The sequence below is a fragment of the Hyaena hyaena genome, unplaced genomic scaffold, assembly GCF_003009895.1.
Source record: "Hyaena hyaena isolate Hyena2069 unplaced genomic scaffold, ASM300989v1 scaffold_217, whole genome shotgun sequence".
Taxonomy (NCBI): Eukaryota; Metazoa; Chordata; class Mammalia; order Carnivora; family Hyaenidae; genus Hyaena; species Hyaena hyaena.
The window spans coordinates 170659-187279 of record NW_024080849.1 but is presented as its reverse complement, the minus strand read 5'-3'; the positions used below and the strand labels follow the sequence as shown (position 1 = coordinate 187279).

The following is a 16621-nucleotide window of genomic DNA, read 5'->3' as shown; positions in this document are numbered from 1 at the left end:
ACTTAAAGATCTTGTAGATGGGGAAAAGAGGCTGGATCAGAAACACAGTAATTTCCGCAACATTATTATCATGCTCCTATACAGAATATTTTATAATATATTTAAAAAATATATTTTTAAAAACAGACCTTACGAAATTCAGCGACAGCCTCATAGTTCATGTATCTCCACTGCCTTAATGACTCATGCCAAGTCTGTTCTAGGAAGTAGGGAAAGAACTTGAATTTGATACACACCATCTTTGTTAATTAAAAACTGAGTTCCTCTTATAACTCTCTCCTGGCACTTTCTCCCAGCATCCCATTAGAAAAAAAAAACCACAAAACACTAAAAACCCAGCCTACAGATATACTTGTTCATTTCTCAGAAGTCCAGAATTTATTTTAGAAAACTAAGAAAAGATAAAAGATTTACTTGAAACTATTTAAAGGACAGGGAAATTTTGAAAAATATGCCTCACAGGTGAAGATTAAGATGTCTGCAGACTATTTCTCAGAATTACCAAGAAACAGAATAGTGGTGGGGTGGGGGAGGGATTCTTTTCTTCTGCAAAAAGCTGTATCGAGATTCAGGAAGAATCTCATGTTATCATTAGTTATAGATGTTAAATGTGCAAGAGCACTATAACGTACAAGTTGAGCCTAATGGTCCTAATACCATTTTACTGGACCACAACCTAGCATAACAGCCTTATAAAACAATTCATATTTATTTTGTGTCAATTTCTTGACACATTATACAACTGTTTAAAAAAACCTTAGCCATTCTGGCTCCAGAGAAACATCATTAAAAGAGTATGAGTTCTGAAGTCAGGCTTGGTTTCAAATCCTGATTCTCTCTCAATGTAGAAGGTAACATATAAAGAGCAGGGCAAAGTGGAAGGCACATACTAAGTCCTCAAATGTTACTTATTATTTCTTTTTTCTAAATATTTATTCTGAAGTGGGGAAGGGGCAGAGAGACAGAGGGAGGGAGAGAATCCCAACTCCACACCCAGTGCAAAGCCTGACACGGGGCTCCATCTCATGACTGTAAGATCATGACCTCAGCCGAAATCGAGTTGGGCACTTAAGCGACTGAGCCACCTAGGTGCCCCAGTTACTAGTATTTCTAATCAAAGCAATGGTAGCTACCTTCTATAAACACTTACTACCCACGCTTTATGAGCGTCATTGTGTTTCTTTCTCGTAATTATTCAATGAGTATTATTACCCCTGTTTAATACATGAAAAACTGAGGTTCAGAAAAGGTGGAGAACCATACCCAAGGTGGTTAGGGGCCTGAACCCAGGTGTGCTAGGGGCCAGGGCACCACTATTAACTAACCATCCTTAAAAATTCTTGGGTCAGGGGATGGGGGGGAACAGTGGAGGGACTGTGAGTGTGTGTGGGGGGGTGTGTTTGGTGTGGGAATGCATGAGAATTAGCCATTTTTCATGTTGATAAAAAATTCCAAAATAATTAAAACATTCGTGTTCTGGATATTAATTTATTAGTATAAACTGCTTTAAAACCAAATTTTGCCAGGACATTTTAAGTGCCTAAGACGGCATCTGTGTTTACTTGCACATTAAAGCTGGGTTCTGCTTTGGCTGCGGAAGGCTCATGGAGAACAGAGGCTGACTTAATAGGGAAACGAAACATTCAGGCTAGATGAAGACCAAGTTAACATCACGACGTGCTAAACAAATGAAAGGAGCAGCCTAAACTGAGAAACACAGAGGGAGAGCTGAGTCCCCATGGGGCACACACAGCACGTGGCAGGTGTGCGCTAAGCTTGAAAGAACCTGTGCTATGGCACTCAGGACTGTCACTGCCTTGCGGGTGACAGTTCTGTTTGCGCAAAACATCGCCGTCTATCATATTTCATTAAGGTTATTTTAAATTGCATCAGTTTTTTTTTTTTAAATAGTTTATTGTCAAGTTGGTTTCCATACAACACCCAGTGCTCATTCCCACAAGTTTTATAGTTTGGCTTGTATCTAAACGCCTTTTGGCTTTATAATTGTGCAAGAACTATAAGCATAAAGCGTATGTGTGGCTCTATGTTTATACATACTTAGCTAACATAATAAATAATGGAGTGAAAACTGAGGAACAAAGACAACCTCTCCTTATTAAAGGGAGATGTGCATTATTCAAGTTTGAGAAACACGGCTCTAGCCTGCACTGCCTGTGCGTGGGCATCAGCAGGTCATTTAACCTGTCTGTCACCATGGACCTCACAGGAATTGGAGGATTAAATGAGCTAATGAATGAGAGTGCCTGGCCTGCAGAAAGGATTCCGGTAGTTATGTCTCCTTTCCTCAAAACAGGGAAGATATGGAAGCTGAATACAGTCTAGCCTCTTTTACTTGTGGTCTTGGGAACCAGGGGTATTGAGAATTACCTGAGCCCATTAGAAACTGAGAATCCCAGGCGCCATACCAGAGCTACTGCATCAGAGTCCGCACTTTTAACATATTGCCCGCTGATTTATTGTATGTGCTTTAAAGTTTGAGAAACACCAGTCTAGGTCCCCATAGAGAAGGCTGACAGTAAAATTCACTGCATTTTGTACTACTCTGTACGTTAACTTTGGTGATTACAGAAAACCCAGGTGTAAATGGCCAAAACAGACTGTCTCAGCCTAGGGTTCAATATAAACACCATCATTTTACTACCAGCTCTTCACAGGCCATATTTACACAGAGTGGGATCCTCTTTAAATGGGATCTAACTTCCACTTCAGAAAGACCAAAATATACTTTTAAGTGTAAAATATTTAGAGGCGCCTGGGGGGCTCAGTTGGTTCAGCATCCGACTTCAGCCCAGGTCATGCTCTCACAGTCTGTGAGTTTGAGCCCTATGTCCGGCTCTGAGCTCACAGCTCAGAGCCTGGAGCCTGCTTTGGATTCTGTGTGTCTCTCTCTCTGCCCCTCCCCTGCTCATGCTTTGTATCTCTCCCTCTCAAAAATAAACATTAACAAAAAATAAAATATTCATAAAAGCATTCTGAATAAATGTATTTTAAGATCATGTCAATAAAACATTTTTAGATCTTCTGTGCCCAATAGCAATTAAAATCATTTACATATATTAAACTCTTATTTAAATATTTTGGCCCACAAGAACTGGCCTAACAAAGTGCTGGCTCAGTTTATGACGACTGTGTGCTTACGCTAACACATTGCAAAGGAAAAGTACGATTGTATATACAAAATGTATTAATTTTAACCGTTCAACAAAAATATTAGATCACATTCAGCAGTCTTAATTTTGTTAGTGTAATTTACCTAGAAAATACCTATGTTTTTCTTCTTGAACTCAGTGGCCCTATACATTTAATGCTTGCTTCACGTAAAAAGATTAGATACTATCCCTGGAAGCAATGAAAACAAAATTAACTAATATCCAAGAGAGCCACTAATACATAAAATGACCATGATATCGTCTACTTAAGGGTTATTTTGATAGAATCAAACCTTGAACTGTTATTTATTGCTCTGTGTTCTCGACATATGGGTCATGGAAACCACATTCAAAGAATGTGATGCAAAGTGGATTACTGTGTGCGTGTGTGTATACGTGTATATATATATTCATGTACATATGTGTGAAGGTATATGTATATAGGATGTGTGTGTGTGGGTATATATACATGCGTGTATATATATGTATATGTATATGTATATATGTATGTATATGTATAGGGTTTGGCCTACTGGGCAATCCTCATAATCTCTGGGTTTCTGATATGACCTGGATCACAGGTAGAGTCCTTTAATCCTTCACGTTTCAGGCAATCCTGAACCAAGAGTCAATCATGTACTGTGAGGTATATCAGTGCCAGTGTAGGTAAAACACTCTAGCGCATGTAATGCTAGAGAAATGGCTGTAACTTAAGAGAAACACAATCTGAAACTCACCATTTTTAGAGGTGTACATGCTACCTTACAGTCCTCTGGGTCCCTAATACAATCAATCCACTGGTCTTAGAATACAGTCCTTCTCCTTCTAGTACTTCAAATTCTAATAATTTCTACTCACGTATTAATCAATGTAAATTCTCTTTACACACACACACACACACACACACACACACACACACACAATCAGGGGAAACACAAAGAGTGATTTGTAGCTTATACTGAAACCACATTTTATCGTTTTCTTATTAACTACTGCAAAGAGAAGAAACCATTACCTACAGTATGAATTCATTAAACAATATCTAAGCAAAGAGAAAACAGGGAGAAACAGGCAGGCCGTGTTTTTCTACTGGAGTGATTCTTCTTATCCCTCTCCAGAAATGCCAAGATATTTTAATCCTTTCAGATTTCAGATATTTGATCAAAAATCATTTTTCCTCTCAAAAATACTCTAAAAGTCCCCTGTTGTTTGGTCTCAAACTACTTGGATTCCTTTGGGAAAAAAAATAGAACAGAGCGCCAGCCAGTGAAATAAGATGTATATTAAAGAAAAGAAAATCTTGAACCACTTGGTCTCTAAGCCTTCAGAGTCTAATAAAGACAATTTTTTTCCCCAGAGGTTATTTTTGCTATCAAGCAACTTGGACACATAGAGGAGTTAAGAAGAATCCAAATATATGCTGAAGAAATGTACTTGTTTTAAAAAATCCTATTATGCCTTGATTGAATTAATGAGTTAAATTAAAATTTTAGGAGTTGTTTCTTCCTCAAGTCAATTAGCATGTGGCATGACCGAAGTTGGATTAAATTAAAGACTTGGTGGGGCTTTGAATTAACATCAGATGCTAGTGCTCATCTCCACCCAGTCACCCTTTTATCCTCTAATGTGTCCCTGGAAATGGCATGTTATCCAGGCAACACAACCTTTTGACAATGGTGGATACATACTGAACTTTACATGATCATTTCCCTGTAAGATCACTGTGTTCCCCTCATAGGACTTAATGCATTGAAACAACTTCATTATGTAACACTCTATGCAGCTATAAAAGCATGAGCTTGGTCCCATACCAAATTTAGTTTTACTGACAAGTACAGCCCTTATCTTTAGACTCCATTAAATTATGAAATGGGGCTAATAGGTGTATCCTTCCATACTACCTTTATACACTGGGACATCAACTGAACCAGAATCTCACTATATGTAGAATCTTGCTTGTGTTACTAGTCATTAATATACTCATATGAATATAGTAAAGGGACATTCTTTCAAAATTATTGCCTATAAGAAACTGTACACATCAACTGAATTCCTTTCAAATGGCAAAGTAGTTTGTGGCCTCTATTATCTACAGAGGAAATGATCTGGGCCAGATGCCAATCTGAGGTAGCCAAGTCCACTTTCAAAAAAGAAAAGGTGGCATATTTTTAATGACCTCTCCCAATGAAAAGATACCCCAACTCTGATCTAATAATAGACTGGAGAAGATGAAGATAGTTTTTCAAATTTTTTAAGCTCAAAGCTTAAGGGATTTAAAGTAGTGCTGCTTGAGAGGAGGCTTAATATCAGACAACTGACTAGCTGTCTGGATATGATGACCTAGGGAACATAATAGGAAAAACTTCTACCAAATAAGCCAAGTGGTTTTGATTTCTGACACAAAGCAAATGTGTCCACTATGTGCAAAAGATAAGAGCATTTATCGAAGAAACGTAAAGCCCCCTGTTGTTTGTATGGGCTAATATACAACCACAGGGGAATTTCTCTGTCATAAAAGAAGGAGGTTTCCTTTATCTCCACTAAACAATTAATTTGGGGCACAGAGGAATGGGAATGGGACCTTTGGAAGCACTGATCCTGAACACATTAGAACAGAGGAGTTCTAGCTTTTTGTCTCTGAACTGCCAATGTAAAGGATGGACGGGGGGTGGTGTGCGGTGGTGTAGGAATCAAAAGGAATATGAAGACACCCAGATGGAAATGACACTGGTTTGACCTTAATTCAAGAAGAAATGTTTAAAATGGCTAACAGATGCCTCTTGTTAAAGTGTAGTATTGGGGGAGGAGTAGCCCAGAAGAAATTCTGGACACAGTAGGAAGGAGGTCCTCAGGGTTGGGATTTTTCACTCGCAGCTCTTGTCCCAAGAAAAGAAAAATGACTCAAAAGGTGCCAAGGACAAGAGGAGCGCCTGGTAGTACCCTCAAGCATATCTATGATCATTTAGAGACTGGCCCAAATGACACCCTCCATAAGCTCCGCTAGCATCTTGCATCCAAAGACATCAAAAGCCCTTTCTCAATGCTCTCAGGATACCTCTGTGAGGTAGGTATCATAACTCCGGTTCTTATTCATAAGCAAGCTAAGGCACAAATAGAGCCTGAGTGTCAAATGCGATCTGGAATTCCATTCACTGGGACAAACTTCCTCCATACTGATATAGGCAACTCAAGAGACGCTGTGAGGAAATGTCCTTAGAGGGAGTAGCCTTAAGAGCCAAACAAAACCACACCTCTGGGAAGACCACACTCTCTATAGGGTCACTGACAGAGTCTAGGAGATACCTTTACTTGAGAGTACTAATAAGTGCAGTCCTTAAAAATAAGGCAACCAAATCACCCATGATTATAGGAAAAAGGCGGAAGAGACAGTCTTACTGTCCCCCACTGTGAGACCAGAAGAGTGGCCGTCTTAACAAATCATACATCTGAGGACCCCTAGTCCTCCCATCTTCATCTCTACTGGTGTGGTCAGATTCGAAGACCCATATTTTGCCAATGATTTTGATATTTTGATCCGACACATTTCCACATCCTTGATCCCAGACAATTCTCTTTTATCATAACCAAATTATCTGCATAAAATGTAATGCCAGGACCTGAAGCAAACAATGCATATGTGGTCAGCACACACTGGTTCTGTATATTTTGAGAGACAGTGAAGTACATGAAGGAGGCGTGCAATGTTGAAGAGATGGCATGAACAACACTGGTGGCTTGTCTAACGGTGGATCTAGTGTCCTTTCAGGAAAATACTCAAAAGTTGCTCCCCAGTTTTTGTGAACAACCCTCTAAGAATGAACATTTTCGTTTGATACAAATATACAAATTTAAAATAAGTGTGCAGTTCGGAATGGCCTACCATTTTCAGATTGCTTATGTGCCAGAAAATATACAGTCAATAAAAAAATACCAGAGAGGTGGGGACAAAAGGCTCTCTGGATCTGAACAGCAAAAATGAATATCACTTCAGTAGGTAGCGGTTCGTGGAGAAAGTGACGTCCCTGGAAACCAGCAGCACTGAAAGATGGCAGGTCACAAATCTGGTGATGGGGGATAAGATGTATAGTAAGGCCCATTCTCCTGCGGAAGAAAAAAGAGACAAGGACATTAAGTAATAAAACCAATTCAAATGGGAATGGGAAAGAAAGGGATTTACAGTCAACGACACTGCCTCTGTAAAATGTGTAGCATGTGCATGGCCCTGAGCAAGGCCCTTGGCCATCAAAACAGTTTCACTGGAGAAAGCCAGAGCTGGTGGAGAGGGGGCAGAGGTCATCAGGATGTTAATATTTTTAAATAACGTCATCACTTAATATTGAATTCCCTATGCCAGACACTTTACCGGTGCTTTTCTTTCGTTATCCCTTTATATTCTCACATAATGCCATGAAGCAGAAACATCCTCTTTTTACAAAGAAGACACCGAAGGTCACACAGCTTGCATAACTCACCTAAGGTCACCCAGTAGTAACCAGAGGAGTCTGAATTTAAATCCTTGTCTATTCAAATCTAATGCCCAGATTACTTTTTTAGGCTGCATCCTTGTACTGTGTGCTGAATCTTAATACAGAATGATGGGACAAAACAAAAGAGTAAAGGGCAAATTTTCTGACTTCATTTTGGCTGATTTTATCTTCATAAAAAATGAAGACAGTTCACTTTCTGGTAGATGGACCTTTGATTATATTTATGGAACTTAGGATTCATTTCTCATGTCTAAGGAAAGCATTTGACAAAAAACTTGTTTTTCAGTAAATCATCCACAGAAATGCTTAGCATTAATGTAGATAATAATTAGGAGAGCACAATGAGGGACAGATGAAAATAGCATTGCTTTATGGTACATTTTTATTATTAGTTATGATAGAGCATTAAATCTATTTGGTTTTGGACACAGTATGTGGCTAAATGTTTCCTGACTAAGGGAATCAAGAGCTCTCATATTTTCAGAGTAGACACTCTGGAGCAAGAATTGATCCTGGGACCATAGCCCAGAAAACAAGAGAATATCTATGAAAACTTCCTTTCTATTATAGATCTGACCAGACAGTAAAAAGATTTTTAAAAATTAGGTGGAAACAGATCCTAGGATTGGCTGCATTCAGATTATTTGAAAAAAAAATTAATGAAAGCCTTTTTGTTTTCCTTTTGTATTTTAGAACAGCATATCAAGATCTGTTATATTAACTCCTCCTATATCTCCAGCGTGCATGGAAGCCATGCTTACGAAACACGCCTCAACAGATATTTTTTTTTTTTTTTACAAATAGTTTATTGTCAAATTAGTTTCCACATAACACTCAGTGCTCATTCCCACAAGTGTCCTCCTCCATGCCCATCCCCCCTCCCCCCACATCCATCAGTCCTCAGTTTTTGTCAGCATTCAAGAGTCTCTCATGGTTTGCCTCTCTCCCTTTCCCCCACCATTTCCCCTCTTCTTCTCCCCCTTGTTCCTCCATCAAGTTCCTCCTAATCCTCCTATACGTGCAAACATATGATATTTGTCCTTCTCTGCCTGACTTATTTCGCTCAGCATAACACCCTCAAGGTCCATCCATGTTGCTACACATGGCCAGATTTCATTTTTTCTCATTGCCATGTAGTATTCCATGGTATAGATAAACCACATCTTCTTGATCCATTCATCTGTTGATGGACACTTAGGCTCTTTCCATGTTTTAGCTATTGTGGAGAGTGCTGCTGTGAACATTGGGGTACATGTGCTCCTATGCCTCAGCATTTCTGTATCCCTTGGGTAAATTCCTAGCAGTGCTATTGCTGGGTCATAGGGTAGTTCTATTGTTAGTTTCCTGAGGAACCTCCACACTGTTTTCCAGAGGGGCTGTGCCAGTTTACATTCCCACCAACAGTGTAGGAGGGTGCCTGTTTCTCCACATCCTCGCCAGCATCTAGAGTTCTCTGATTTGCTCATTTTAGCCACTCTGACTGGCGTGAGGTGGTATCTCAGTGTGGTTTTGATTTGTATTTCCCTGATGAGGAGGGATGCTGAGCATCGTTTCATGTGTCTGTTGGCCATCTGGATGTCCTCTTTGGAGAAGTGTCTGTTCATGTCTTCTGCCCATTTCTTCACTGGGTTGTTTGTTTTTCGGGCGTGTAGTTTGGTGAGTTCTTTATAGATTCTGGATATTAACCCTTTATCTGATATGTCATTTGCAACTATCTTTTCCCATTCCGTTGGTTGCCTATTAATTTTCTGGGTTGTTTCCTTGGCTGTGCAGAAGCTTTTAATCTTGATGAGGTCCCAATCGTTTAATTTTGCTCTTGATTCCCTTGCTTTTGGGGATGTGTCAAGTAAGAAGTTGCTTCGGTGGAGGTCAAGGAGGTTGTTTCCTGCTTTCTCCTCTAGGGTGTTGATAGTTTCCTGTCTCACGTTCAGGTCCTTTATCCATTTTGAGTTTATTTTTGTGCATGGTGTGAGAAAATGATCTAGTTTCATTCTTCTGCATGTTGCTGTCCAATTCTCCCAACACCATCTGTTAAAAAGGCTGTCTTTTTTCCATTGGATATTCTTTCCTGCTTTGTCAAAGATCAGTTGGCTGTATACTTTTGGGTCCACTTCTGAGTTCTCAATTCTGTTCCATTGGTCTATGTGTCTGTTTTTGTGCCAATACCATACTGTCTTGATGATGACAGCTTTGTAGTAGAGGCTAAAGTCTGGGATGGTGATACCTCCCGTTTTGGTTTTATTTTTCAGTATTACTTTGGCTATTCGGGGTCTTTTGTGTTTCCATACAAATTTTTGGATAGTTTGTTCTATTTTTGAGAAGTATGCTGGTGCAATTTTGATTGGAATTGCATTGAATGCGTAGAGTGCTTTAGGTAGTAATGACATCAACAGATAAATCTTTGAGGTTCGTCTGAAAAGAAATGGTTTGTCGTCCATCTTTAAGATTTCTCCATTCCATTCTACTCCCATATTTTTTTTTAAATTTCTCACATCCACATTAAATTGTGATAAAGTAAGAAGGGCAAATCTAATTCTTAATGCTATGAAATAGAGCTTTTTATATTAGTCTCACACTGTGCAAGAGACTGCCGAGCAATCTATTTTCTCTATTTCTGGAAACAGTCATAGAACTCTGAAGAACTGTTGCCAGGTCAATTTGTATACTCTCTTCTTTGACTATATTTATAAGAGTGCTGACTAGCTAGCTCCCTTTCTGAAACTGTCTCCTTACCATTCTGATACAGCTAGAAAAAAATCACCTTCTAACTGCCTTCAAAGGTTCCTTTCATTTCCCATAAAACTTATGGCACTGTTCTAAGTCACACAAGACCCAGAAAACAGAAGCCCACGGAAACCCGCCAACAACAAACACCATGCCATACCTACTATGCGCAAGGCACAACTGAACACGTCAGTAAAGTAACCAGCTCCACATTTATTTCCTTTTCTCTAATTATACTTTTAATCTAGCAAGGGAAAATATTTCCTTACAAGGTAAAATCCAACCACCTATTGGATCACCACCTCAATGTTCCACGGGCCACCTCAAACCTAGTGTCTCAAACAGAGCAAACACACCGCCTGTCTCTCCTGTCCGACTCCGACACTCTCCCCCCACCTCACCCCTCCCATGCTCTTGCTCTAAACCACCTCTCTGGGGTGCAGCCACACCACCGAGTCTCCCACGGCAGAAGCTCTTACGCTTCCTTCCTCTTTTATCTCCCTGAATGGCCTATGCAGTGGGTTTTATTTCCCAAGATGTCTGCTTCCAAATCTAAGATTTTCAAGTCCTTGCCATGATCACTACCGCTGCCCTAGCTCTAGTCTCTTTTCTCCTCCGACCCTCTGCATGCCTCCTACTTATCTCCCGGCCTGTGGGGTTATCCTTCTCCAGTCTCGTTCTGTGCTGTTTCTTTCGCCATGGTTCTAAACAGAAATATAATGGCAGTGCTCTCCGCTGACCACAAAGCCAAAGTGCTGCAAGTAACATGTAAAGAGCTCTAGTATCTAGTGACCTGCCCTCTGCCAGCCCCTCCCACATCACATCATCTCCTGACACCTTCTTTGGTTTCTTCCCCTTTTCTGTTCTTCTCTTTGGCTTTTATATGCAGAGGGCCTAAAATCTCAATTTTAGAAAGCTATAGTATAGGCACAGAGAGATGATCCAATGACCCCAGTGTTAGATTATAGGTTATTTTATTAAATTTGAATTAATCACATCATTAATTAGGCCTGCATTTGATACACACTATCGAAGAAAAACCTGAAACAAGCACACAAACAAAACAGACAAACAAAACCAAGCTTGAGCGTGGTGTTGTTTAATGAAAGTCTGTTTTATAGGCCCTTAAGATTATAGAAAATGTCTTGGCTTAAAAAAACAGTTGTTTGGGTTTTCTAACCAATGCAATCCAACTTGTATGTTCTACCCCAGAAGGTAAATTATATATCCAGACACTAGCTTTGAACTGTCATTCCAAAGTCTTGATCTCAAAATGTCTTTTGGTATCTTTCATTTCCTGTTATCCATTTTTTTTTAATATATTAAAAAGGGTGATATATAGTTCAAAAGAATAACAATAAGGTTATTTTTTGCTCCAGCAAAATCTGCATGAACACAAACTGATATTCGACCCCCCTTCACATATTCAACAATCTTTCTATGATCCAGCTACTCCAATTACAAATCCTCTCTGTACGAAAGCGAAACATGAAATTTTCTTAGCAATTAGAACACATTAAATACTTTGCTCTTCACATAAAGGAAGACAGAAATTACAGCTGAAGTTAAAGAAATGGTAGGGAGAAAATGTCTTGTAGAATACTTATTTTGGTGTGTACGTGCTGTACAATAATTGGGGAAGAACAATGTACTTGAAGCTTAATATAACCTTCAAATATCTTCCCTGATTCATGCATAAAGTTTGGTAATCAGCAATAATTAGGAGACTGATGATCTTTTTGGCCAAGTATGTTACTTACTTTTTGTTTTGTTTTTAACTATTAAGTGGTAGTGAGAATAAACACAATGGGATAGAGCTTTAATGAAACTCAAAAGTAGCTCTTTATTAGTGTTAAAGTCATATATTCATAAATGCGTCAATAAGTAATAATACTACTGATATGGTTGCTTGATGCTCTTAAAAACATACAAACTTTTAGTAGGGTAAATGCTACTAAGATAGGCTACCTTATCTGAATCAATGCTGAAAATGTCAGACACAAACAGACTCTTCTGACTCTACTTATGTAGACAAAAAGCTATTCAATTTTGAGAAATTTTGGCAAAGGTGACAGAAAACTGACAATATAAGCAAGGGTTGGCTTCACACCAACAGCAGAAAAATCCCCCAATGAAAAGTTTATTGGGGAAAAAGCCTATGCTTAGGACAAAGCATTTTCCTAGTTAGTGCAGTGTTGAAAGATACTACCGAGTTCACTAAATCATACGAATTGTGTTACTACCATATTGCAATAAAAGGATGCCGTGCTCATAGGCAGTGCCCTACAGAGTAGTCAAGATACTACACCAGGGGAGGGAGAGCTCCTGGCACTTCTTACCCGGGCATCATATTCAAGGACAAAAGGAGGAAAGTCAATTTGCTCTGGTGATATGGCAGCAAACAGCTGGTGGAGGCTGTCCACGTGGTGGATTTTGTCCTTCAGTCCTGAGACAGAGAAGGTGGTAAAAAACCATGTTGATACCTGATGAATAGAAGAGAAAAGCAATTTAAGCCGAGGGGCCAGAGTTAGGAAAGCAAAACCTGATTTTGAAAAGTTATATGAGATAGAAACTATTTCAAAACTGAAACTAATGTCAGAAAAAACTTAGAACGAGCAATGTTTTTCAAAGTGCAGGCTGCAGTTCATCAGTGAATTATGCAATTAGTTTAGTGGACTATGAAGAGAATTAAAAACAACCACAATAAAAAGGAAACCCGCTAGAGTAACAATTACCAGGGAACGTGATAAGGGGACAGAGCAAAGTGTTTTGTGAAACTTTTGTTTCTGTTAGGTGTCTGTATGCGTCTATGTGTGTAATGTGTTGTCATGTAGTATATGCTTCTTACTTTGCGTTGTGGGCAAAAAACCCTGCATTATGGTTGAATGAATAATTGTTTCAGTGGTACTCTGAAAACAGTTAACATCTCCAAATCTCATAAACTCTTCAGTTTTTCAAATGAGACAGCAAAGAAAATTGTTTCCAATATTTGATACATTTATTTTTCATTTGACATGTGGCATGCAGTCTTTCTTAGTCCATCAAAGTGAATCTTCTGTGAATGTGAAGCCATCTTTGCTCGTTTCACTTTACAACATGCAAACCCTCTGTAAGAGCTAGTCTGCAAAATTTTTTGGTTCTAAAGACAGCTGGAACTCACAAATTATTGAGTTATTATCTCTCTAAATTGCCAATCTAATCAGTCATGTTTACCAATGGCTTCCACAGCAGTTCTGTGAGTAGGTACAATATTGTCACTTTCCTTACAGAAGGAAACACTACAAAGGTATAACTGGGCATGTTATAAATACACTTTGGGTATCTGCCACTGAGGTCAATCATCTTGTTAATTTCTTTTGGATACTCTTACCACATTTTCCACAGTTTGTTCACACCTTTCACATATTTTAGGCCCCTAATCCGATACACCTCCTTCACACTTTATTACAAGAAAAGGCATGAAAGAGCAGAGATAACATTGCACTTACTTGGATCCTGTCCAAATTTGCAGAACTTGGAAGAGACTAATTTCAATCATTATTTCTCCCTTCCAGCTCCAGATTATCCCTTTTATTGAGTTAATACCGGAAATTTACATTGCATTTAGAGCACTTATTCCTGCTTCTGAGGACTTCAGTTTCTCATGTCCATTTCTAGAATTTCCCTAGTACTTGGCAGAAAACCATAGAATAATAGTCTAATGTTTTTTGAGACACAGACAGAACCAGCATTCCCCAAGTATTTGATAAAGAATGAAGATAGGACTTATTTTACAATGATTTTTATAGCTTGAGACACTATTCTATTTTAGCTACACTACCAATGACTGGCATAGGCCTCAAATATTAACATTAGCCTTTCCACACACCCCCACCCTCACCCTGAATCTTACCAAGTATATTGAAAGGGGAGTGATGGAGGGGAGGGGAGGTATTTGGCTTTGCAAGAACTAAGCAAGTTAATTTAAATCAAATTTAATAGTCACTTAACTACTACCCCAAATGAGTTATTGACATCAGTTTCTTTAAAGCACATGAATATACCTCATGAATGTAAACTTCTGCAAACGAGGCTAGTGAAACTTGCAGATTAGGAGCAGCTCTCAGACTGGCCACGGAGGTAGCTAATAAACCAGTAAGGGCTACAGAGAGGTCACAGACATTTCACAGATTCTAGAAAGAGCTTAAGAAAATTAGAAGACTGTAGAGTCTGAGAAGACTCTGAAGAACCTGAAGGCTGTGTTAAGAGATTAAACATTTATGCAAGGCGTAAACATCTACTGGTCAGCCATGTGCTAAGCACTGAGTTAGTTGTAGGTGATACAGGATAACAATGACAGGGCCACTCCTCTAAAGGGAGCCTAGATTCTAGTAGAGAAGCTAGATACTAGGCAGGAGACTAAACTAGCCAAGGAAAAGTGTACTGACTGCAATGAATGGCCCACAGAGACATGTGAATACCTATGTATGCAAGGAGCCCCAGCCACTTGGAAAAAGGGAGAAACATACAGAGCTGTAAGGGCCTATGTAGAAGACTTCTGTGCCGCTGGTCTCTTGGTTTGAATCTTTTTACATGCTGCTTTTATGGTCCTGACATCCTTTCCTTCAATTCTTTGCCTGGCTAATTGCTCTTCAGAGCTCAGATCAAAATTCACTCCAACGAGGAGGCTTTCTTTTACCTTCCTCCACCCACAACTGGAAAATGAGCTTCCTTCTCAATATTCTAACAACAGTTTGTTCACTCATGTTGCTGCAAAATTAGCAATAGTAGTATATTATCTGATTCTCTAAACAGACTGTAAACTCCCTAATGTGAGGAGTATCTTATTCAATACTGTATTCATAACATCCAAATAATGCCCAACCAAAAAAGTAAGGAATTTAATATGTGTTGGAAGAATTAACAAATGGAGTAGTAAGAGTTTTTGAGCTTATTACTTTAATACTGTTTAGGGATGGTTTAATATTTCTTGATTCTAGAAAAATATATTGCCCTTCAATTGGTGCCTCAGTTTCTTCATCTATAAAATGAGTAAGTTAGAATTAATGGTCTTTAAGGTCCCTCTTAACTGCACAGTTCTATGAAAGCACTCTTGCCTATGCAACACCATACCACCATGGCGGGGGGTGGGGGTGGGGCGGTGGTAAACTCCAAGAGAAGGCTGTGTTGGGGAAGACCAGGCAGGGGTCTGTGAAAGAGAAACACATTTCTCTGTCACACTTTCTGCCATCACCTCCTTCACATTCTCCAGGTATCAGCAAGAGAAAATTACACAAAACTTTGACAGGAGTAGGAACTCAGTTAAAAGTTTTCTGTTCAGGGATACTCAGAGCATTGTCTTCACTTTTTATTTTTTTTAATTTTTTAAAATTTCTGAGAGAGAGAGACAGCGTGAACAGGGGAGGGTCAGAGAGAGAGGGAGACACAAAATCCAAAACGGGCTCCAGGCTCTGAGCTAGCTGTCAGCACAGAGCCCGATGCAGGGCTCGGACCCATGATCCGTGAGATCATGACCTGAGCCAAAGTCGGACGGTTAACCAACTGAGCCACCCAGGTGCCCGTCTTCACTTTTTAAAATTTTAGTTTTAGGGGCGCCTGGGTGGCTCAGTCGCTTAAGCATCTGACTTTGGCTCAGGTCATGATCTCATGGTTTGTGAGGTCAAGCCCCACGTCGGGCTCTGTGCTGTCAGCTCAGAGTCTGGAGCCTGCTTCGGATTCTGTGTCTCCTCTCTCTGCCCCTTGGGGCTCATGGTCTGTCTCTGTCTCTCAATAACAATTAAATGTTAAAATTTTAAAAAAAATTTTAGTTTTATATACCTTAACTTTTAATTTTCAATTATTTGTAAGTCATATACATTTACACAGGTAAATCTGTATTACTTAATGTCTGCTATTTTAACAAACTGAAGAAAACATAAAACTTGAAAAAGGACTGCTTTGATATTTTGTGAATGCCAGAAATTCTTTCACCCAATTATTCACAAATGCAAAGCCAAGAAACAGAATCATAAAATAATAAAAACTAGAAGACTGTTTACACACGTATGCACTAATCAATTGAGCCAGAATCAATGGTGGGTTTAAATTCTGTTAGTTTGCCTTGTATTAGTAAACTTCGAAGAAGAAAAAGAGTAGTGATTTTTTTTTTTATTTTTTATTTTTTTTTACAAATAGTTTATTGTCAAATTAGTTTCTACATAACACTCAGTGCTCATCCCCAAAGTGCCCTCCTCCATGCCC

General features: G+C 39.1%; 1 protein-coding gene across 6 annotated transcripts in view; it reads right to left on the bottom strand.

Moving 5' to 3' along the window:
* Positions 1–3733: 3733 nt before the first annotated feature.
* Positions 3734–16621, bottom strand: part of GDAP2 (ganglioside induced differentiation associated protein 2) — a 64404-nt gene continuing 51516 nt past the window's right edge. For all 6 annotated transcript variants that reach the window (XM_039242747.1, XM_039242753.1, XM_039242748.1 and 3 more), the window contains 2 exons: positions 12721–12864; positions 3734–7271 (listed from right to left, as the gene is read on the bottom strand). In XM_039242747.1, coding sequence (XP_039098678.1) covers positions 7224–7271; positions 12721–12864 — 192 coding nt within the window. In that variant the 3' untranslated portion in view covers positions 3734–7223. The remainder of the gene's footprint in view (positions 7272–12720; positions 12865–16621) is intronic.